The sequence below is a fragment of the Lucilia sericata genome, unplaced genomic scaffold (genome assembly GCF_015586225.1).
Source record: "Lucilia sericata isolate MDLA Ls3-8-SP2 unplaced genomic scaffold, ASM1558622v1 Contig000658F_arrow, whole genome shotgun sequence".
In the NCBI taxonomy this organism is placed as follows: Eukaryota; Metazoa; Arthropoda; class Insecta; order Diptera; family Calliphoridae; genus Lucilia; species Lucilia sericata.
This window is the reverse complement of record NW_023994663.1, coordinates 54054-80142: the sequence shown is the minus strand read 5'-3', so window position 1 is coordinate 80142 and position 26089 is coordinate 54054. Positions and strand designations below refer to the sequence as shown.

At 30.6% G+C, this 26089-nt stretch overlaps 1 protein-coding gene across 1 annotated transcript in view; it reads right to left on the bottom strand.

Annotated features, from left to right (window-relative positions):
• LOC119607115 (gamma-1-syntrophin) overlaps positions 1–18497 on the bottom strand; it is a 52018-nt gene extending 33521 nt beyond the window's left edge. The window contains 8 exon segments of the mRNA XM_037960894.1: positions 4759–4773; positions 4775–4887; positions 4890–4943; positions 5404–5416; positions 5418–5569; positions 14744–15029; positions 17219–17365; positions 18426–18497. Coding sequence (XP_037816822.1) covers positions 4759–4773; positions 4775–4887; positions 4890–4943; positions 5404–5416; positions 5418–5569; positions 14744–15029; positions 17219–17365; positions 18426–18485 — 840 coding nt within the window. The 5' untranslated portion in view covers positions 18486–18497.
• Between the last annotated feature and the right edge of the window lie 7592 nt (positions 18498–26089).

The window sequence follows — 26089 nt, the reverse complement described above, 5'->3', positions numbered from 1 at the left end:
AAAAGTTCTATTCGGGGGTTCAGTTGTATGGGGGCTAGGTGAAATAATGGACCGATGTTAACCATTTTTAATAGACTTTTGTCTACGGTACCATAAAAGATCATGTGCCAAATTTCTTTGAATTATCTCCAAAATTGCGACCTGTAGTTTGATTACAAAGTTTAAAAGTTCTATTCGGGGGTTCAGTTGTATGGGGGCTAGGTGAAATAATGGACCGATGTTAACCATTTTTAATAGACTTTGTCTACGGTACCATAAAAGATCATGTGCCAAATTTCTTTGAATTATCTCCAAAATTGCGACCTGTAGTTTGATTACAAAGTTTAAAAGCCCTATTCGGGGGGTTCAGTTGTATGGGGGCTAGGTGAAATAATGGACCGATGTTAACCATTTTCAATAGGTTTCGTCTACGGTACTATAAAAGATCATGTGCCAAATTTAATTGAATTATCTCCAAAATTGCAACTTGTAGTTTGATTACAAGTTTTACAAGTCCTATTGGGGGGTTCAGTTGTATGGGGGTTAGGTGAACGATCTAACCATTTTCAATAGGCTTCGTCCCTGGGACAATAGAAGATCATGTACCAAATTTCATTGAATTATCTTCAAAATTGCGACCTGTAGTTTGATTACAAAGTTTACATGGACGGACAGACAGACGGACAGACGGACAGACAGACAGACAGACAGACAGACGGACAGACGGACGGACATAGCTAAATCGACTCAGAAAATGATTGATGATGAGCCGATTAGTATACTTTAAGGTGGGTATAGGACCAATATTATTGGGCGTTATAAACATCAGCACAAACCCAATATACCCTCCCTACTGAAGTGGTGTAGGGTATAAAAACAGAACAATGGTTTATGTGGGACAGAATGTTTTTAAGATTGTCGGTATGCTGTGCTATGTTCAATAACAAGGTATGCAAAATATACGTTCCAGTAATATATAGTCAATGTATCCCTTAACAACGAATTGAATGTCTGACTGACTAAAGTTTCTAAGTATTTCTTTCTTGTATCAGTACTTAGGGGATGATCCATACTCTTGCAGAACTAGGAAAATAGTTTTATGCGAGAATAGAGTGAAAGGAAAGATTTCTAGAACGAATTCTCTCTGTAATGCATTATGCGATTCACTGGTCAATGAATGTGCTCTTGCTGAATGACATATTTTACATATAAATATAAGGGTTGTCTAATTTCAAAAGAATCCATTCTATTGTAATATCTGTCACCGATAAGTACTTTCGTCCCCTCTCCTGAACGCAGTCGAAAGTTGCATTCCATTTGAAGTCAGATATAAGTGGTGTAGATAAGGAGGTAAGATGGAATGAAGCATGTCTTGAACCGTTTCAGAAAACGGAGATACTTGAATGTCCAATGAACATCACACTGTTATCCGAATTACCGAGAGGTGCAAGTACGAAAAAGGTCGAATGTAATATGTTGGTGTTCTATTTAGGGTCATTCACTATAACTATATATAGAACTGTTATGCCAAGAAGAGTTGTGGACAATGAAATCACCAACAACAGCAGTTTCACTGATCAGTTAACTATCTTCAATATGGAAACAGAAAGCATCGAAACGACCTTTCCGAGTTTGGACTTCTATATATAAATGTGAAGTGTGCCCTGATTTTGAATTGAATTTAAATTTTCTATCATAAGTCCCTAAGGATTGGCTGGAACTGGTACATAACTTAAGTTTTTATACACATATATGAAAATTGTGTACGGCCGTTTCTTAACCCGGGTATTTCCCAACCAAAACTGCAGGGAAATTGTAGCTTTTGTTCGATTAATATATATGTACGTATGAGTTTGTTTTTCGCCATTTATCATGTTGGACTATGAGAGGATATAAAGCGAAGAATATGAATATTTGCATGCATGTATTTTATTTGTAAACAAATTGCTTTATTGTACTACAAATTTTATATTTTGCTCGTATTTCAGTAATACCAACAACAACAACCAGAACCAGCAGCATCAGAAATAACATCACAAATGTAAATTAATAAGTCCGTTTGTTTGTATATTTAACGAGAGGAAAAAAGTATAAAAAAAAAAAAACATTTTAAAAAGTATTAACTAAAAATGTTGATTATACAGAGAATTTCTGTTGACAAATGGAGTTTTTCACACATCGATGGTGAAATGTTGACACTATGTAACTAAATTCCTTTTTTGTACATGAGCTAATGTTACTGCTAATGGATATATGTATAATGTATCTTCTATAGATTTTTGAAAAATATATTAGTTGTGCGGAGTTAACCTTTCAACATGGTTGTATGAAAACTTTTTTAGTCAACAGTCAACAGAAAAGCTCTGTATAATCAACACTTTTAGTTAATACTTTTTTTAAAAAGTTTGTTTTGATTTTTTTGTTAAAAATATAAATAAACGGAGTAATTCATTTGCAATTTTGATGTAATTTCTGACCCTATTTTTTTTTTCAGTAAATATGTATGTTGTTGTTAGCAGTAAAATTATTTTTTATGTTTTAAAAATTGGTTGATGGGCAGTCCAAAGACCAAGCAATAGACTAGTCCAAAGACCAAGACTAGTAAATTATACTAAGCCAAAAACTCCTCAAAATACCGGTCAATAGGCAGATCGTAGACTAGTTATTATACAACACAATTGAGTAGTCCATAGACTAACTAACTAACTAACTACTAACTAACTAATTAACTAACTAACTAACTAACTAACTAACTAACGAACTAACTAACTAACTAACTAAACTAACTAACTAACTAACTAACTAACTACTACATAACTAACTAACTACGAACTAACTAACTACTAACTAACTAACTAACTACTAACTACTAACTAACTACTAACTAACTAACTAACTAACTAACTAACTAACTACTAACTAAACTAACTAACTACTAACTAACTAACTAACTAACTAACTACTAACTACTAACTAACTAACACTAACTAACTAACTAACTAACTACTAACTAACTAACTAACTAACTAACTAACTAACTAACTAACTAACTACTAACTAACTAACTAACTAACTAACTACTAACTAACTAACTAACTACTAACTAACTAACTAACTAACGAACTAACTAACTAACTAACTAACTACTAACTAACTAACTACTAACTAACTAACTACTAACTAACTAACTAACTAACTACTAACTAACTAACTAACTAACTAACTAACTAACTAACTAACTACTAACTAACTAACTAACTAACTAACTAACTAACTAACTACTAACTAACTAACTAACTACTAACTAACTAACTACTAACTAACTAACTAACTACGAACTAACTAACTAACTAACTAACTAACTAACTAACTAACTAACTAACTAACTAACTAACTAACTAACTAACTAACTAACTACTAACTAACTAACTAACTAACTAACTAACTAACTACTAACTAACTAACTAACTAACTAACTAACTAACTAACTAACTAACTAACTAACTAACTAACTAACTAACTAACTAACTAACTAACTAACTAACTAACTAACTAACTAACTAACTAACTAACTAACTAACTAACTAACTACTAACTAACTAACTAACTACTAACTACTAACTAACTAACTAACTAACTAACTAACTAACTAACTAACTAACTAACTAACTAACTAACTAACTAACTAACTAACTAACTAACTAACTAACTAACTACTAACTAACTAACTAAACTAACTAACTAACTAACTACTAACTAACTAACTAACTAACTAACTAACTACTAACTAACTAACTAACTAACTAACTAACTAACTAACTAACTAACTAACTAACTAACTAACTAACTAACTAACTAACTAACTAACACTAACTAACTAACTAACTACTAACTAACTACTAACTAACTAACTAACTAACTAACTAACTAACTAACTAACTAACTAACTAACTACTAACTAACTAACTAACTAACTAACTAACTAACTAACTACTAACTAACCTAACTAACTAACTAACTAACTAATAACTAACTAACTAACTAACTAACTAACTAACTAACTAACTAACTAACTAACTAACTAACTAACTACTAACTACTAACTAACTAACTAACTAACTAACTAACTAACTAACTAACTAACTAACTAACTAACTAACTAAACTAACTACTAACTAACTAACTAACTAACTAACTAACTAACTAACTAACTAACTACTAACTAACTAACTACCTAACTAACTAACTAACTAACTAACTAACTAACTAACTACTAACTAACTACTACTAACTAACTAACTAACTATAACTAACTAACTAACTAACTAACTAACTAACTAATAACTAACTAACTAACTAACTAACTAACTAACTAACTTAACTAACTAACTAACTAACTAACTAACTAACTAACTAACTACTAACTAACTAACTAACTAACTAACTAACTACTAACTAACTAACTAACTAACTAACTAGACTAACTAACTAACTAACTAAACTAACTAACTAACTAACTAACTAACTAACTAACTAACTAACTAACTAACTAACGAACTAACTAACTAACTAACTAACTAACTAACTAACTAACTAACTAACTAACTAACTAACTAACTAACTAACTAACTAACTAGCTAACTAACTAACTAACTAACTACTAACTAACTAACTAACTAACTAACTAACCATTATAATTTAAAGAAATCATTTTAAATTCCGATATTTTCTTTAAATATGAAAGAAAAACATGTCATATATGTATGTAACAAAACTTACCTGTAAATGTGTTAAAACCCACAACATTGTCGTTAATTAATTTCAACCATTGACTCAAAATTGCCAAATCATCACAGTGTATAATGCCGGTGGAGGTTCCATTTATTCCTCGAACTTCAAAAGCATTTGTCTTAATTTATCGGTACCATAAATGTAACGTGTCACGTAAGCCATCATTAGAGGTACTAAACAGGAAACAGAAAATTATTAAGAATATATGTTTATCATTCACTACGTTTACATTTAAAAAATTTTTACAAATTTTTTGATAGAATATTCAAAAAATTTTCGCGGATATATTACAAAATTCTATTTCGAACGCTTCAGATTTATTCTATACAATATAAATGTGAAATAAATGTTCTTAAAAATATATTTCTTTGATATTCATTTTCATTACTATTTTCTTAAAAAATAATAAAAATCCACTTAAATTAAGCGATCCTTATAAAAAAAATTAACCAGTTTAAATTTTATATTCATGTACTCTTTTAAGTACATTTTAATGTCTACATTGCAATTTAATTCATTATTCTTTTCCCCTGCTTTCAACTTCCTGTCTTTATTTCAAACATTTCCTTTTGTCTCCGTTCTTTATTGTATTGTTGTTTTTGTTATTATTAATTTTTTCGTGCTTTAACTTACCTGCCACAACATCAAACCCATTTCTTTTCTGGTTCTGAACAAATTGACATTGGTCTACTACAACTACGGCTTATGGTACCATTATTCACTGAGGATTTATATCCTTCGTCAGCCTTTAGTTCAGCACATGTTGTATCATTATCCGAGTCTGGTGTATCTTTTGCCACTTAATAAGGAGAAAGTTGAAGGAAAAAAAACACATGAAAATAAAAGAGAGAAAAACAAAGTAAAAACTTATAAATGTATGTATAAAATAGTAGATGTTTGTGTAGTATACTCGTTTTAATATGTTGAGACAAAAACAATATGAGGAAATAAATGTTAAATAAATAACATTATATACAAACATACATTTACTACATATGGGGTTTTGTGTGCAGTCTGGCACTTTACATACATATGTATATAACAAGACTCATACATTATGTGGCATATATTTATCTATAGGAATGTTTGTATGTATATAAAGGTATCCTAACAGTTTTGCAAGTAGTAAATATTTCCCTTTTAGAGACAAAATGTCTAACCAATACTTGACTAGACTTTTTGAGCGAGAACAAAAACTTCAGTACTATTGTCCCTTTTTCAAAACTTGGGAATAGTCTGGAGACTACTCCATTGACAAGTCAAAATACTAGTAAAAATACTAGTACATAGGCTAGCTAATATAATAGTTAATCGATAAATAAATAACTATGGCGTTTAGTCTATAGACTAGACTATAAACAAGACTAGACTATAAATAGACTGTAAACTAGACTAGACTATAAAATAGACTGTAAACTAGACTATAGACTAGACAATAGACTAGACAATAGACTAGACTATAGACTAGACTATAGACTAGACTATAGACTAGACTATAGACTAGACTATAGACTAGACTATAGACTAGACTATAGACTAGACTATAGACTAGACTATAGACTAGACTATAGACTAGACTATAGACTAGACTATAGACTAGACTATAGACTAGACTATAGACTAGACTATAGACTAGACTATAGACTAGACTATAGACTAGACTATAGACTAGACTATAGACTAGACTATAGACTAGACTATAGACTAGACTATAGACTAGACTATAGACTAGACTATAGACTAGACTATAGACTAGACTATAGACTAGACTATAGACTAGACTATAGACTAGACTATAGACTAGACTATAGACTAGACTATAGACTAACTATAGACTAGACTATAGACTAGACTATAGACTAGACTATAGACTAGACTATAGACTAGACTATAGACTAGACTATAGACTAGACTATAGACTAGACTATAGACTAGACTATAGACTAGACTATAGACTAGACTATAGACTAGACTATAGACTAGACTATAGACTAGACTATAGACTAGACTATAGACTAGACTATAGACGAGACTATAGACTAGACTATAGACTAGACTATAGACTAGACTATAGACTAGACTATAGACTAGACTATAGACTAGACTATAGACTAGACTATAGACTAGACTATAGACTAGACTATAGACTAGACTATAGACTAGACTATAGACTAGACGATAGACTATACTATAGACTAGACTTTAGACTAGACTATAGACTAGACTATAGACTAGACTATAGACTAGACTAGACTAGACTATAGACCAGACTATAGACTAGACTATAGACTAGACTATAGACTATACTATAGACTAGACTATAGACTAGACTATAGACTAGACTATAGACTAGACTATAGACTAGACTAGAGACTAGACTATAGACTAGACTATAGACTAGACTATACTATAGACTAGACTATAGACTAGACTATACTATAGACTAGACTATAGACTATAGACTAGACTATAGACTAGACTAGACTAGACTATAGACAAGACTATAGACTAGACTATAGACTAGACTAGACTATAGACTAGACTATAGACTAGACTAGACTATAGACTAGACTAGACTAGACATAGACTATAGACTAGACTATAGACTAGACTAGACTATAGACTAGACTAGACTATAGACTAGACTATAGACTAGACTATAGACTAGACTATAGACTAGACTATAGACTAGACTATAGACTATAGACTAGACTATAGGACTAGACTATAGACTAGAACTATAGACTAGACTATAGACTAGACTATAGACTAGACTATAGACTAGGACTATAGACTTAGACTATAGACTATACTATAGACTAGACTATAGACAGACTATAGACTAGACTATAGACTAGACTATAGACTAGACTAGACTGACTATAGACTAGACTATAGACTAGACTATAGACCTAGGACTATTAGACTAGACTATAGACTAGACTATAGGACTAGACTATAGACTAGACCATAGACTAGACTATAGACTAGACTATGACTAGACTAGACTATAGACTAGACTATAGACTAGACTATAGACTAGACTATAGACTAGACTATAGACTAGACTATAGACTAGACTATAGACTAGACTATAGACTAGACTATAGACTAGACTATAGACTAGACTATAGACTAGACTATAGACTAGACTATAGACTAGACTATAGACTAGACTATAGACTAGACTATAGACTAGACTATAGACTAGACTATAGACTAGACGATAGACGAGACTATAGACTAGACATAGACTAGACTATAGACTAGACTATAGACTAGACTATAGACCGAAACTATAGACTAGACTATGACTAGACTATAGACTAGACTATAGACTAGACTATAGACTAGACTATAGACTAGACTATAGACTAGACTATAGACTAGACTATAGACTAGACCATAGACTAGACTATAGACTAGACTATAGACTAGACTATAGACTAGACTATAGACTAGACTATACTAGACTATAGACTAGACTATAGACTAGACTATAGACTAGACTATAGACTAGACTATAGACTAGACTATAGACTATAGACTAGACTATAGACTAGACTATAGACTAGACTATAGACTAGACTATCTAGACTATACTAGACTATAGACTAGACTATAGACTAGACTATAGACTAGACTATAGACTAGACTATAGACTAGACTATAGACTAGACTATAGACTAGACTATAGACTAGACTATAGACTAGACTATAGACTAGACTATAGACTAGACTATAGACTAGACTATAGACTAGACTATAGACTAGACTATAGACTAGACTATAGACTAGACTATAGACTAGACTATAGACTAGACTATAGACTAGACTATAGACTAGACTATAGACTAGACTATAGACTAGACTATACTAGACTATAGACTAGACTATAGACTAGACTATAGACTAGACTATAGACTAGACTAGACTAGACTATAGACTAGACTATAGACTAGACTATAGACTAGACTATAGACTAGACTATAGACTAGACTATAGACTAGACTATAGACTAGACTATAGACTAGACTATAGACTAGACTATAGACTAGACTATAGACTAGACTATAGACTAGACTATAGACTAGACTATAGACTAGACTATAGACTAGACTATAGACTAGACTATAGACTAGACTATAGACTAGACTATAGACTAGACTATAGACTAGACTATAGACTAGACTATAGACTAGACTATAGACTAGACTATAGACTAGACTATAGACTAGACTATAGACTAGACTATAGACTAGACTATAGACTAGACTATAGACTAGACTATAGACTAGACTATAGACTAGACTATGACTAGACTATAGACTAGACTATAGACTAGACTATAGACTAGACTATAGACTAGACTATAGACTAGACTATAGACTAGACTATAGACTAGACTATAGACTAGACTATAGACTAGACTATAGACTAGACTATAGACTAGACTATAGACTAGACTATAGACTAGACTATAGACTAGACTATAGACTAGACTATAGACTAGACTATAGACTAGACTATAGATACTATAGACTAGACTATAGACTAGACTATAGACGATACTATAGACTAGACTATAGACTAGACTATAGACTAGACTATAGACTAGACTATAGACTAGACTATAGACTAGACTATAGACTAGACTATAGACTAGACTATAGACTAGACTATAGACTAGACTATAGACTAGACTATAGACTAGACTATAGACTAGACTATAGACTAGACTATAGACTAGACTATAGACTAGACTATAGACTAGACTATAGACTAGACTATAGACTAGACTATAGACTAGACTATAGACTAGACTATAGACTAGACTATAGACTAGACTATAGACTAGACTATAGACTAGACTATAGACTAGACTATAGACTAGACTATAGACTAGACTATAGACTAGACTATAGACTAGACTATAGACTAGACTATAGACTAGACTATAGACTAGACTATAGACTAGACTATAGACTAGACTAGACTATAGACTAGACTATAGACTAGACTATAGACTAGACTATATAGACTAGACTATAGACTAGACTATAGACTAGACTATAGACTAGACTATAGACTAGACTATAGACTAGACTATAGACTAGACTATAGACTAGACTATAGACTAGACTATAGACTAGACTATAGACTAGACTATAGACTAGACTATAGACTAGACTATAGACTAGACTATAGACTAGACTATAGACTAGACTATAGACTAGACTATAGACTAGACTATAGACTAGACTATAGACTAGACTATAGACTAGACTATAGACTAGACTATAGACTAGACTATAGACTAGACTATAGACTAGACTATAGACTAGACTATAGACTAGACTATAGACTAGACTATAGACTAGACTATAGACTAGACTATAGACTAGACTATAGACTAGACTATAGACTAGACTATAGACTAGACTATAGACTAGACTATAGACTAGATTATAGACTAGACTATAGACTAGACTATAGACTAGACTATAGACTAGACTATAGACTAGACTATAGACTATACTAGACTACTAGACTATACTATAGACTATAGACTATACTATTGACTATAGACTATAGACTACTATTGACTATAGACTATAGACTATACTATTGACTATAGACTATACTATTGACTATAGACTATACTATTGACTAGACTAGACTATACTATTGACTAGACTATAGACTAGTCTATAGATAATCGCTTTTCACTATACATTCATCTCGCCACAAATAATCGATACAGAATGTATAATTCATTTGTAGTCAAAGAAATTCGGATGATTTTGTGACATCATCTATGTGACATTTTGGAATAGTCACCGCGAACTGCAGGGATGAATGTAGTAATTTTGTTATACGTATAGAAATAAGTTAAATTAAAGTAATGGCATCAAGACAAAAGAGTCCAATGTAAATGTACTCTTAAGTACTTGTACCCTTTTTCATATAATTAAGAATTAAATTACATTTGTTTTTGCATTGACATTACATATGTACGAATTGTACATTAGGATGACCATGTACATATACATACATATGTAAGACATATTTAATTGAATATAAAACTTTCACAGTTGGTAGAATAACGGAAAATATAGATCGAACTTTAGGAGGTTTTTTTTGATGGTAGGACGAACGGACCTATTATTAAATTTCATTGTTCTAGTTTACCGATTTAATCCATTTTAAATGGACAGGTCTTTTGATTGACAATTTTATGTAATGGCCACTTGATTTCTAGATATTGTCTAGTCTATGGATGGATTGATTAATCTATGAGCTAGTCTGTAGTTTATTATATGTATATGAGAGATCAAATAGTCTATCGACTAATCTATTTATTAGTGTATTGACTAATGTATGAGTCACTCTTGGGACTACTCTTTTAGTTTGAGTATTGAGTACTAATGAATAGAAAAGTCCATAGACTATTTGAATAATTCGTATAATTATTTTTCATTTAAACTAAGAGCTCAAAAACTTTTTGGAACCATCCTAATATGCTATACATTAAATAACATTAAAACACAAGTGCTGAGTGTTTCTCTCATGTAAATGAAAATTCAAACTCGAAAAAAGTTAAAATAACAACAAAATTCTTTAAAAAAATAAATTTATACAGGATGAAATACCAATTTTTTGTTGTTCCTTTTTTGTGATGTTAAATGTTTTCTCCCATATTTGCATAAGTAAATGGCAGGATGAACAACTTGCATTGACGTTTTAATGGTCCCATTGACATGTCATAGGACAAAAAAGTGTATATAAGTTTATATAAGTGAACAAGTTCGAATACAATAGATACTGTATTGATTGTTGGTCAATTTGCTGTTTATATTCTGTTTAATTTGCATATACATTTACATATACTTATGTCTAGGTACGCATGTTTGTAAGTTTGTAATTTTTCCCAAAGAATTGATGTTGAAAATTTGTGAAAATTATTTTTTTTTGCTAGAAAAACAGAATAAAGCCGAGTACTTTAAAATAACCACATGATTCGGAATAATGTTCTCATACGAGTCACAATTTAGATGATAATAAGACACTTGTTACCGAAAGGTATTTATATAGAATTTGATATAAATAAGTTTCTCAACAATACAAATCACTCAAAATATCTGCGAAGATCAGACCGTAAAGGAATCTACAACTCATATTAGGACCCTATAAGGAACCTCTATAGTTATTTTAACAGTTCCGGTGTTACTGTATTCACTTTCATATGTTGTTGCCTTCACGATCTTTGGCCAATTGGGAATAGTGGCTATCAGCAGCGTGTTTCATATTTATTAAATTATTATACAATTATTATGTTATAATTTAATTTAAATATTACGGCTTTATAACAGTAACATAAACATCTCTTATAATTTAACTTCTATTAACATTTTCTCAAATCACTTCAAATTGTTCGGCCTTGAAATTGTTTGGCATTCATTTTATTCAAATTGTTTTCATTTATTTCTATTTTTTTTATTACTTTGCTTGAATTTTTAAGCTTCATAATGAAAGGCGTTAAAGGCAAATTGTTGTGCAAATATTAAAGAAACGGAATTTAATAAAATTTTCTTACTATTACAACTGCGGAACTTCAAAAGAGTGAAGACTTCAAACTCATAATAGCTTTATATTATAATAGCTTTATATTATTATAGCAACATTTTTAAAAATAATATTTGGCTATCATGATTAGATGCCACGCCCCTTTATCCCATTGTTTGTTAAATAGTTCTTGCTTTAAACTTGTACGTAATGGAGACAAACGATTTATAACCGAATTTTTCATGAGGCTCCTCGAAAGGTCTACCATAGTCTATAGTCAAGTCTATAGTCTAGTCAAGTCTATAGTCTAGTCAAGTCTATAGTCTAGTCGAGTCTTTAGTCTAGTCGAGTCTTTAGTCTAGTCGAGTCTATAGTCTAGTCAAGTCTGTAGTCTAGTCTAGTCAAGTCTGTAGTCTAGTCAAGTCTATGTCTATAGTCTAGCCAAGTCTGTAGTCTAGTCAAGTCTATAGTCTAGTCTATAGTCTAGTCTAGTCTAGTCTATCTATAGTCTAGTCTATAGTCTAGTCTATAGTCTAGTCTATAGTCTAGTCTATAGTCTAGTCTATAGTCTAGTCTATAGTCTAGTCTATAGTCTAGTCTATAGTCTAGTCTATAGTCTAGTCTATAGTCTAGTCTATAGTCTAGTCTATAGTCTAGTCTATAGTCTAGTCTATAGTCTAGTCTATAGTCTAGTCTATAGTCTAGTCTATAGTCTAGTCTATAGTCTAGTCTATAGTCTAGTCTATAGTCTAGTCTATAGTCTAGTCTATAGTCTAGTCTATAGTCTAGTCTATAGTCTAGTCTATAGTCTAGTCTATAGTCTAGTCTATAGTCTAGTCTATAGTCTAGTCTATAGTCTAGTCTATAGTCTAGTCTATAGTCTAGTCTATAGTCTAGTCTATAGTCTAGTCTATAGTCTAGTCTATAGTCTAGTCTATAGTCTAGTCTATAGTCTAGTCTATAGTCTAGTCTATAGTCTAGTCTATAGTCTAGTCTATAGTCTAGTCTATAGTCTAGTCTATAGTCTAGTCTATAGTCTAGTCTATAGTCTAGTCTATAGTCTAGTCTATAGTCTAGTCTATAGTCTAGTCTATAGTCTAGTCTATAGTCTAGTCTATAGTCTAGTCTATAGTCTAGTCTATAGTCTAGTCTATAGTCTAGTCTATAGTCTAGTCTATAGTCTAGTCTATAGTCTAGTCTATAGTTAGTCTATAGTCTAGTAGTCTATAGTCTAGTCTATAGTCTAGTCTATAGTCTAGTCTATAGTCTAGTCTATAGTCTAGTCTATAGTCTAGTCTATAGTCTAGTCTATAGTCTAGTCTATAGTCTAGTCTATAGTCTAGTCTATAGTCTAGTCTATAGTCTAGTCTATAGTCTAGTCTATAGTCTAGTCTATAGTCTAGTCTATAGTCTAGTCTATAGTCTAGTCTATAGTCTAGTCTATAGTCTAGTCTATAGTCTAGTCTATAGTCTAGTCTATAGTCTAGTCTATAGTCTAGTCTATAGTCTAGTCTATAGTCTAGTCTAGTCTAGTCTATAGTCTATCTATAGTCTAGTCTATAGTCTAGTCTATAGTCTAGTCTATAGTCTAGTCTATAGTCTAGTCTATAGTCTAGTCTATAGTCTAGTCTATAGTCTAGTCTATAGTCTAGTCTATAGTCTATTCTATAGTCTAGTCTATAGTCTAGTCTATAGTCTAGTCTATAGTCTAGTCTATAGTCTAGTCTAGTCTAGTCTATAGTCTAGTCTATAGTCTAGTCTACAGTCTAGTCTATAGTCTAGTCTATAGTCTAGTCTATAGTCTAGTCTATAGTCTAGTCTATAGTTTGGTCTATAGTCTAGTCTATAGTCTAGTCTATAGTCTAGTCTATAGTCTAGTCTATAGTCTAGTCTATAGTCTAGTCTATAGTTTAGTCTATAGTCTAGTCTATAGTCTAGTCTATAGTCTAGTCTATAGTCTAGTCTATAGTCTAGTCTATAGTCTAGTCTATAGTCTAGTCTATAGTCTAGTCTATAGTCTAGTCTATAGTCTGGTCTATAGTCTATTGTCTAGTCTTATCTATAGTTTAGTATATAGTTTAGCCTTTAGTTTAGTCTTTAGTCTAGTCTATAGTTTAGTATATAGTCTAGTCTATATTCTAGTCTATCATATATAGTCTACTCTTTTCGGACTTGACATTTTCTGATCAGGTTGACTTCAAATTTTGAACCAAAGAGAGTATATCATGGATACTTAAGTGATGATTACATTATTCCTTAAACAATTGTAAGTTCCTACTTCTTGTTCCAAACACATCTCTAATTCTAATAACAACAAATTATTCATTTAAAGTTCTGCATATACACACAATAGTACATTTATACATACACAACACATACACACACATTAAAATTTTTCGCAACTTACATTGTTTCTGTAGAAATGGCGTTGCTGCACGATAATGTTTCACCGTTAAAACAACAATATCGCCAGCATTTCGCAAAATATTCACAGCATCATCGTGAGGGCAGGCTGTTATATATTCACCATTAACTTTAATTATGGCATCACCCACAAACAATTGTCCCGTAATGTCAGCTGCTTGATCCTTATAAATGCGTGAGATTAATATGGGCAACTTGTGTTCGGCACCACCTTTTATACTCAGACCCAGGCCTCCCTGCTTTTGACGCGTGATTTGCACCATGCGTTCCTAAAAGTAAATAAAAGGCAAAAACAAAAGCGTCAAGACTATGTTTGTAGAAAGAGCGAGAGGAAATTTAATAACTTGAACAAATTAGTTTATGAAATTCAAAGGGAGTGTGTAAAGTTTGTTTGAATAAATGTTTAAATAATTACTTCAACTTTTCAATAGTTAAAGGATTAAAGGTATAACATTAAAGTATAACAAACATTTTTAATTATGGCAAAGTGTATGCGGGAGTGTGTGTGTCCTATATTTGTTTTAATTAAGTTTAAAATAGTCACTACTTTTTATATGAATTTAAAATAATGTAATAATTGTAATTTATTGTAATTACATGAGATTTAATGACATGCTTGCTGCAGCTGAAATTTATTTTTTTTTGTTTTTTTTTTCAACAAAATTATAATAATTAACGTGTCTATACATAAAGATTGCGTTTTATGATACAAATGTTTTGCTTGTCAGTGTTGGGATTTATACAAATTTTTACGCATGTATGTTGTGTTAATAAATGAATTAAATTTTTAAAATTTAAATTAATATTCATTAAAAAATATGAAATAAATGAATGAGCTTTACGGACGCTACGAATCTTATGCACACTTCACTTTAGAAAACAATTTAAGAAGTGTGGTAATAACACTGGTTTTGTAATCGTACGATTATACATTTTTATAGTCTAGTCTATAGTCTAGTCTATAGTCTAGTCTATAGTCTAGTCTATAGTGTAGTCTATAGTGTAGTATATAGTCTAGTCTATAGTCTAGGCTATAGTCTAGTCTATAGTCTAGTCTATAGTCTAGTCTATAGTCTAGCTAGTCTAGTCTATAGTCTAGTCTATAGTCTAGTCTATAGTCTAGTCTATAGTCTAGTCTATAGTCTAGTCTATAGTCTAGTCTATAGTCTAGTCTATAGTCTAGTCTATAGTCTAGTCTATAGTCTAGTCTATAGTCTAGTCTATAGTCTAGTCTATAGTCTAGTCTATAGTCTAGTCTATAGTCTAGTCTATAGTCTGTCTATAGTCTAGTCTATAGTCTAGTCTATAGTCTAGTCTATAGTCTAGTCTATAGTCTAGTCTATAGTCTAGTCTATAGTCTAGTCTATTAGTCTTAGTCTAGTCTAGTCTAGTCTATAGTCTAGTCTATAGTCTAGTCTATAGTCTAGTCTATAGTCTAGTCTATAGTCTAGTCTATAGTCTAGTCTATAGTCTAGTCTATAGTCTAGTCTATAGTCTAGTCTATAGTCTAGTCTATAGTCTAGTCTATAGTCTAGTCTATAGTCTAGCTATAGTCTAGTCTATAGTCTAGTCTATAGTCTAGTCTATAGTCTAGTCTATAGTCTAGTCTATAGTCTAGTCTATAGTCTAGTCTATAGTCTAGTCTATAGTCTAGTCTATAGTCTAGTCTATAGTCTAGTCTATAGTCTAGTCTATAGTCTAGTCTATAGTCTAGTCTATAGTCTAGTCTATAGTCTAGTCTATAGTCTAGTCTATAGTCTAGTCTATAGTCTAGTCTATAGTCTAGTCTATAGTCTAGTCTATAGTCTAGTCTATAGTCTAGTCTATAGTCTAGTCTATAGTCTAGTCTATAGTCTAGTCTATAGTCTAGTCTATAGTCTAGTCTATAGTCTAGTCTATAGTCTAGTCTATAGTCTAGTCTATAGTCTAGTCTATAGTCTAGTCTATAGTATAGTCTATAGTCTAGTCTATAGTCTAGTCTATAGTCTAGTCTATAGTCTAGTCTATAGTCTAGTCTATAGTCTAGTCTATAGTCTAGTCTATAGTCTAGTCTATAGTCTAGTCTATAGTCTAGTCTATAGTCTAGTCTATAGTCTAGTCTATAGTCTAGTCTATAGTCTAGTCTATAGTCTAGTCTATAGTCTAGTCTATAGTCTAGTCTATAGTCTAGTCTATAGTCTAGTCTATAGTCTAGTCTATAGTCTAGTCTATAGTCTAGTCTATAGTCTAGTCTATAGTCTAGTCTATAGTCTAGTCTATAGTCTAGTCTATACTCTATTCTATAGTCTGGTCTATGTTCTAGTCTATAGTCTACTCTATAGTCTAGTAAATAGTGTAGTTTATAATCTATTCTGTAATCTAGTCTATATTATAGTTATAGTCTGGTCTTATTCCAGTCTATATTCTAGTCTATAGGCTAGTCTTTAATCCAGTCTATAATCAAGTCTTATTTACTTACTTTTGATTCACTTGGCGGACCATTCTGTGGATTTGTGGGCGTAACAATTTCTAATCTTTGTAGTGTCACCAGTTCCATGGTTAAATTCAGTCTAAGTGGTTCGGGTTTCGATTTGCCATCGCTGACATTTACCATGCCAGTGCGAATCTATAAAAGAAATACCAAAATTTTTTATTTATAATTTATTTAAATTAATTTTCATATAATTTTCATATAGTGCATAATGATTGAACGGACATTCATTATAAATATAGTATGTTAAAATAATAATAAGTGATAAATGTGTAAAATAATTATAATAAAACAACAGTCTTTCCAGTATTAATTATTAACACATTTGTAATATGTATGTGGACATACATACATACATATCTTGAAATTAAAACCAGTAACAAATTGATATTGATACAATAATGTTTGTAAAAGACAAAAATAATGTATGCATCTGGGAGCCAAGCAAATTGCTGAAATTTTTGTATTGTTTGTTATGAAGAGAAAGTTGGGTTTAATTAATAAGAATGTTTAATAGGATGGTGTCAAAATAAAATATATATGTATATTACGTCACAAATTTTGTACAGTTTGCTCTGCAATTTGTTAAAAGAATTAAGGATTTTTGTTCAGCTGAAACAAGTGCAATTTTGCTTCATATTTAAATAGTCCTTAAGTGTCATTTAAGATAAAAACTACCAAATAAACAATAAATTATTGAAATTCTTATATACATCAGCAAATTAACAGACCAACATAATGTACATTTGTAATTTAATATGCGAAGGAATTTAATGCAATGATAAATAAATATTCATACAAACCCCAGAAACCAAAATGAAACTGATTGGTTTTGTATTGTAATATTAATTGATGAAACATACTGCTTCTCATTAAACCCTATAGTTCACAAGAGATAATTTAATTAAAACTGATTAAAATTGATCAATAATTTCAATACAGTAGAGTGTCTTGAGGACCGCCCACAATATGGTAATTTATTTGGATGCAATGTAAATCATACTTGATCCTTTACCAATGCAAATCGGAGCACTACAGATAACTAAATACTTTAGTTTCATTCATCTCAAGTCAGCTTACGAAAAATAATTTTATTTTAACTTTTATGAGCCATTTTTTAAAGTAATATTTTGATTAACCTAACATAAGTGTTTTAATATAAAAGAAATGTTTAACTGAATATAATTTTACTTACCTTTAAATTTTGATCAACTTTTTCCTCTATCGGAGTCGCCATTTTTTCATTGATCTTCATGCTTTTGTAAATTAAACTGAAATTGAAGAAAACATAAAAATATGTCAAATATTGTAAACTAAATGAGAATTATTACTATTAGTTATTATTAAAGCTCTCTACAGTTATTAAGTTCTATTGAATTTTACTGTATAAAGCGGAGCAGAATTAAACTAAACACAAAGAAAAACAAACAACAACTACAAGAACACTAAACGAAACAAAATACACACAGAACAATGAAACCAACACACATGTTGTATGTTTGTTGTTGGTTTTTTATCAGAGGTTGTTTTGGATTTTTGCTTATATCTCTGTTATTTATGGACGGATTTTGCTGATTTTATATAGGAAACTTCTCGAAAGAATTATTGAAAATTTGGATCCCGAAGATATCTGGGGTCTTTAGAAATTTGAATTCAACAGACAGACGGACTGACGGACAGACAGACAGACAGACAGACAAACAGACAGGCAGGCAAACATGATACAGACAGTAAGACGGACATGGCCTAATCGAGAGCTTCATTGTCCTCTGTACTTGCTCTACGTTCGTCTAAATCCACACCCTCAATTTTATATATGTAGTTGTGCCCGTAATCCTGTGTGTCCACTCAAAATATGTATGTACTATCCTACTAACTTCAGATTTCCACATTTTGGAGATGCTTCTCGTACTGCTCAAGTTATGGTCACCCCATAGGATCTTTGTGGTTCTTCCTACCGTTTCATGACTCTTTATGGGATTATCTCGCTAATATTTTTAATTAAGCTCTCGTTGTATTGAATGGTTTTGCGTTCTTTAGGTTAACTACCTCTAGTTTCCATGTCTTTAAATCAAGTACATTCACTTTTTCGTTACGAACTAATCCCAAATATCACCTGATATCACCCAAATTGCTTTCTGACGGCCTAAAAGCTAGAGTTGTGATTAGTTAGACGGTATTTCTTCGCTCTACTGACATTCTATCTAGGATTAGTGTTTAAAAGTTCCTGGTATACAATCGGGCACGTTCGATGTTTGTGTATAACCTTCCAATGTGTTCAAAATATTGCGTGTAATTTCCTTTTGGACTTATAAATTCGGATATTTTTTCGATAACAGTCCAGCTTACAAGCGGTCATTGCAACAACTAAACAAGTAGGAAAGTATAGTCGGGCACGGCCGACTATATGATACCCTACACCACTGAGTATGTTAAAAATATGGATTATTTTTAATAATAAAGCATTTAAGTTGTTTACCTTAATTCCGAAATATTTTAGCAATTTGTTGAATAAAGTGATTTTCTAAAAGAGGGGTAATATGGGGGCAAAGGTAAATATTGGCCTATCCTTATAAATTTTGGGAATTTTGGGCTTAAGGTTTACATTAGAATTATGTATGCTGGATTTCATCGTGATACTAGTGTTTATTAGTGAATTATTGATCTTCAAGTCATTTTCTGAAGGGGACATTGTATGGGGGCTAGGGTCAAATAAAGTCCGATAATTATGAAAATCGGTAGTATTATTAAGACGTATATAGAACTAAGTTTTGCCGGTTTTTGTATAGATACGACAATATTTAACATAATTATGAACTCAAAAGCCCTTTTCGGGGGGTAGGGTTGTATGGGGACTAGGTGAAATAATGGACCCATTTCAACCATTTTCAATAGGCTTCGTCGTTGGGAAAAAAACACGTATAATTTAAATTTCATCAAAATATCTTGAAAATTGCAACCAGTACCTTGCGCCGGGCAGACTTAATCGACTTAGAAAGTGATTCCGAGTCAATCGGTATACTTTATGGTGGGTGTAGGACCAATATTTTTGTGCATTACAAACATCAGCACAAACGTATAATACCCTCCCCACTATGGTGGTGTGGGGTATAAATATATTGGGAAACATAGTATGACAAAACAAAGTAATTTTTTGAGATACATTTTTTCTGTGAGTCGGTCTATTGTATACATTTTTTGTGGTAATATTAAACAATGAAATCCATTTACTGCCAACTACATGAAAAATTAGATAAACATCCACTTATATAAAATATGCCAAAAACAACTTTTGATCATTTCCGAAAACAAAAAAAAAACAAAACAAACCGCTTGAAGCGTAAAATTATAATAAAATGTAATTTTCAACACAAAATTGTTTACCATCATTATTTCATTTATTTTAATAGTTTTTACTGCCAAAAACTATTTTCTACCACTCTAACTCACATAAATACTAGAGGACATTTATAATTATCCTACAATCTATAGATGACTTCAAAAAAAGGTGCTCACCAAACCTGATGATTTATTAAAACAGCAAGTCTATAATTGAGAAAAAAGTTTATCCTTTGTAAAGAGTGTCATGACCAAAAATTATTATTTTTGTTGTTTTTTGACTTTTTGTTTAAATTGGTTTCAGTGTTTAGTTATTTATTTATGATTTTGTTGTCTGGACAAAATTTATACAATTTCAATTTGCCAAGTTTGTGTTAAAACTGTGGTTAAATATAGCTATTTTTATAGAATTTTAACTCCCAATACTCATATTTAAATATTATCTAATAAACAAGTATTATTTTTCTATCCTAGATATCCCAAACTTAAACATAATATATAATCAACATAGAAAAGGCCGGTAAAGAAAAATAATGAGGGACAATGATCCAGAAAAATAGATGACCAACATATTTATGTGGATGTATAATGCAGTATATAGTATTTTTATTCATAAACTAAATGTTTGCCAAACGAACAAAAAAGATTCGGGGTAATCTCAGCATCACCATTATAGAATATTAATATGATATGAGCAGTTCGACAAGTAATCATCGTACATCCGTAAAAGTACTTTCAACTAATGCATAACTTCATGGTTGACTCTAATTCGTAGATACAAGGTTATATCCCACGAATGTTATCCTTATAAAGCAGAGCAAAAAAATAAAATAGATTAAACTATATCCCACATTAAACTATTATCTAAAGTCAAGACTACAGTCTAATCTATAGACAAAACTGTTGTCAAATCTATAGTACAGACTATAGTCTAATCTACAGTCTAACCTGGACTATAGTTGTATACATAGACCATAGTCTATTCTAGACTATGGTATACTATCAAACCCAGACTATAGTCTAATATTTAGTTGAGATTGTTGTGTTTCTGATTGTAGTTTAATCTATAGCTTAGACAAAGTCTAATGTAAAGATCAGACTATAGTCTAATCTATAGAACAGGCTATAGGTTTCTCAATGATCTAATCTATAGTCAAAACTGTAGGTCATACTAAAATCGAGTATAGTCTAATCTATAATCTAATTTAACTATATATGGTCCAATCTATAGTCCAGACTATAGTCTAATCTATAGTCGAAACTGTAGTTTAATCTATAGAACAGTAATGGTATAATCTACAGTATTGGTCACTGTCTAACCTAGACTATAGTCCTGAGTGTAGCTTTATTTAAAGCTTAAACTATAGTCTAATATATAGTCCAGACTATAATCTATTCTATGGTCTAGATTTTAGCCTAATTTGTAGTTGAGATATAGTCTAATGTATATACCAGACTATAGGCTAATATGAAGTAGTCTAATCTATGGTATACTCTCAAACCCAGATTATAGTCTAATATTTAGTTTAGATTATATTATACTCTATAGCTCAGACTTTAGTCCAGATTATAGTTTTATCTATAGCCCAGAAAAAGTCTAATATAAAGACTATGGTCTACTGTATAGTGCAAACTATGATCTACTCTATGATTTAAACTATAGTCTAATCTTTAGTCCAAATTATAGTCTAGTCTAATCTATGATCTATTTTAACTATATTGCGTCCAATCCATCCAGACTATAATCTAATTTATGGTCCAGCTTATAGCCTAATTTGTAGTTGAGATATAGTCTAATATATATACCAGACTATTGTCTCATATGTAGTTGTCCAGTCTATAGTCTAATCTATAGTGCTTGCTTTATTCTAATTTATAATCTAATATATAGTCGATTATTCAGCCCATATAATAGTCTTATCTATAGTCCAAACTAGAATCTAAACTATATTCTATAATAGAGTTTAAACCATAGTCTGGACTTGAGACTAATCTATAGTTCAGAATATATCCTAATCGCTAATATAGTCAAAAATCTATAGTCCATTCTTAATATCACAGGCTAAAGATTAAACTATAGTTAAATATGTAGTGTATAGATTATAGTCTAATCTATAGTCCTAACTATAATGTAATATATAGTTCAGACTGTGGTTGTCATGTTAGTTCACGAACAATCAAGTAGAGTCGGAAGGACTCCGTTTTGGCATAATTTAATCTATAGTTCAGACTAAAGTCTATTCCGTAGTGCATACTATAGTCTAAAATGTAGCTAAATAGTCAGGATACACAATCCAGAATCGAACTAATTTGAGTTTAGACTATTGACTGTATATATTATAGTCTAATCTATAGTCCTAACTATAATCTAATATATAGTTCAGACTGTGGTTATCATGTTAGTTCACGAACAATCAAGAGAGACTCCGTTTTGGCATAATTTAATCTATAGTTCAGACTAAAGTCTATTCCGTAGTGCATACTATAGTCTAAAGTGTAGTCGAGCTAAATACTCAGGATACACAATCCAGAATCGATCTAATTTGAGTTTAGACTATTGACTGTAGATTATAATGTTTTTTATAATCTAGTTTATGGTTAAAACTGGAATCTATTTTCTAGTGGAGACAATACTTGAATCTATATTCTGGTCCATAGTTAGGACTATAGTCTTGTGAATAGTCTAGTCTCTAGGTCTTTGTCTAATATAAAGTTGAGACTTAAACTGTAGTCAATCATACAGATAATTTATTGAACAAATTATAAGTATATCAGACATTAGACACTGAAAAGTTTTCGAATGAATGTTAAATGAGCTTAAGCTCATTCTAAAAATCAAATACTGTAAATTGTTCAAATGACAATCTCTATCTCAGTAAGTAAACCCATGACAAAATCAATATATCCCCATATTTTTTGATGATAACTATAACAATATTCTGTAGCATTAGAACATACATATGTACATATGTATGTACGTATATATACACATTACAGTTCTCTATCAAATATCAAAACATTGTAGATACAGGTACCACAAGTTAAACAAAAATTTTAGAAATTCAACCAACCAGCAATTAAGCACAATTTCCGGTGAGGATTGATAAACTACAGATAAACTTGTGTTTATAAATAAACAAATTGATTTTTCATTTTTCAAGCAGGATAATAGGACATATATTGGTTAATGTTTACACATTGTGAAACATTTAAAAATTCTAAATTTTTCAAAAAATTATTTTTCATTATTAATTTCTAAAACTTGCTAAACTTGCTTTGATTAAGGACACCCTTTACCTGAAACTGTTTTATAAAAACAAAAATCTTTCTTGACATTTAATATGTTTGAATATAAATTGAAAATCCGTTCATATATGAAGGAAGATTTCTTTATGTTTTTTTTTTCATCTGTCAACAAATTCTCTTTTTGCAACTGTAACTAAATCAGCAACATGTACACAATTATTCAAACACATTTAAGAAACAACAACTCATAAATCTCAATAATCCATCCATCATGATATAAATCCTTTTTACTTTGTTTTTTTTTTTCTTCTGCAACAAAGCAGCTGTAATACTTTTCAAAGTATCTAAGTAGAAAAAGCTTAACATTTTACAAAAATCTTCAAGATTTTTTAAATTTTTTTAAGTTTAAGCAAAAAATTTTAAATCCGTAATAATTTAAATATGATTTTCAGTTTTTGCTATACACACACATTTTAAGCTAATTTATTTTATGGAAAATTCCTAAGGATTCATTTTATGTACATACATACATATTTATTAAATTAAGAAACAAATTTCGCTTAAAGCAATTATTCATGCGGCGAATCTTTTGAAATGAAAATTAATTAACTTAACAATGAATTTATCTCCACGTTTGTTGTTCCAACGGTAAAAATTAAAAAAAAAGAAAAAATACATGAAAATTAAATTTTAAGCTTTTCACTTTTACAGTTCATTTCCTGTTAATGTAATCAATCAAACAATATTCGATATTAGTGTGAGTAATTTGTTAAGACTACCTCTGCTTGTGTTGTCATAAATATTGTGTGGTCTAAAGAAAATCATGTAATACCCCACACTAGGACTCTTCCGTATGGGGGTCATATATAAATTAGGAATCAATCATTAAGTTTTAAACATTTATTAGTTTTGTTTTTCTTACATTATGAATAATATATACAATTATAATCCACTCAGGATGGCCATATATGGGCAAGTTTGTCAATAATCGATCAACACAGTAGTATAAACTTTACATGTATTTCTAAAACATTTTAATTTGGTGAATAGTATAAAAAATTCGCCACAAACTTACATAACAATCATACTTGTGGTTGTTATTTATTTACTCATCCTAGAGCTTTTTAATTTAATACATAAAAAAATGAATTGCGAGGGCGTTGTGGGAAGTTCATGAGTAATGTAAATGATATTTCAATCCTGACATGTATTTCCATAATCGTAATGAAATAAGAAGTGGAAAATCAGCATAGAACAAGATGTCTAAAACAAGTTAAAGGACATTTAATGTGGATAGATGAATATCTTGTAATATTAGTTAAATATTTACTGCAAGTATTAGTTACATGAGAAAATATGTCTTGCTTAACTTAAGGAATCACTCACGCAACTTTGTCACGTACTGTCTGGGCACCATAAATAACCCAACAAAAACAAACAATTTGGACCTTATAAGCCAACCAGGGGCCCGGCGGAGGGTCCTCAAATTAGGACACCTCGGCTATGTTAAATTTTTAAAACGATCCTATTTCTACATTTGAGTTCCGATTTAAAAAAAAATTCGTATATAGAATCTCCTCATCGAGCACTATAAAAGCAGTAAATTATCTCATATAGTTTAGGAGAAATTCGCATTTGAAAATTAAAATTTTAAAATTTTTACCTTCCTTACTTTAGTTTTTTGATAATAGCGGGTCCAAATATTCCCGATTTTCGCCATTTTTTTTATTCGCTTAACAACAAGTTTATATATCAAGCAGTGAAAGAATTATGTAAAAATCATGACTGAGTCCAAAGTTATAGGCATTAATTTAAAAAATTAAAAAATTGCGATTTTTTGTAATTTTTTTGGGAAAAAAGTATCTTTTTCTTTTTAAGTTATCTAAAAAGTTTCTAAGAAGATGTATATAGAATTTATACTTTTTGGAAAGCTGACTTTACATAAAATACGATAAATGAAACAAAACCTAAACATTTTTGATACCGAAGGGACCAGGTCCATCCAAAAAAACCCTATTTTTTATGGAAAATTCAATTTTGAGCAAAAATTCTCAAATCGCATAGTCGATATCAAATTATAGTGACCTGTTTTATATGACCCAATATGTTCTTAATCATTTTGTAACGGGTTTCGATAACCCCGCCCCTGGTATGGATATAATAGGCAAAAAACCAAAAAATACCATTTTTGGGATTTTTTAAAACTTTTTTGGGAATTCCGTGATTTCTAATAAGAAAATTCGAAACTTTTATTTAATTTTGGATTTTGAGTAA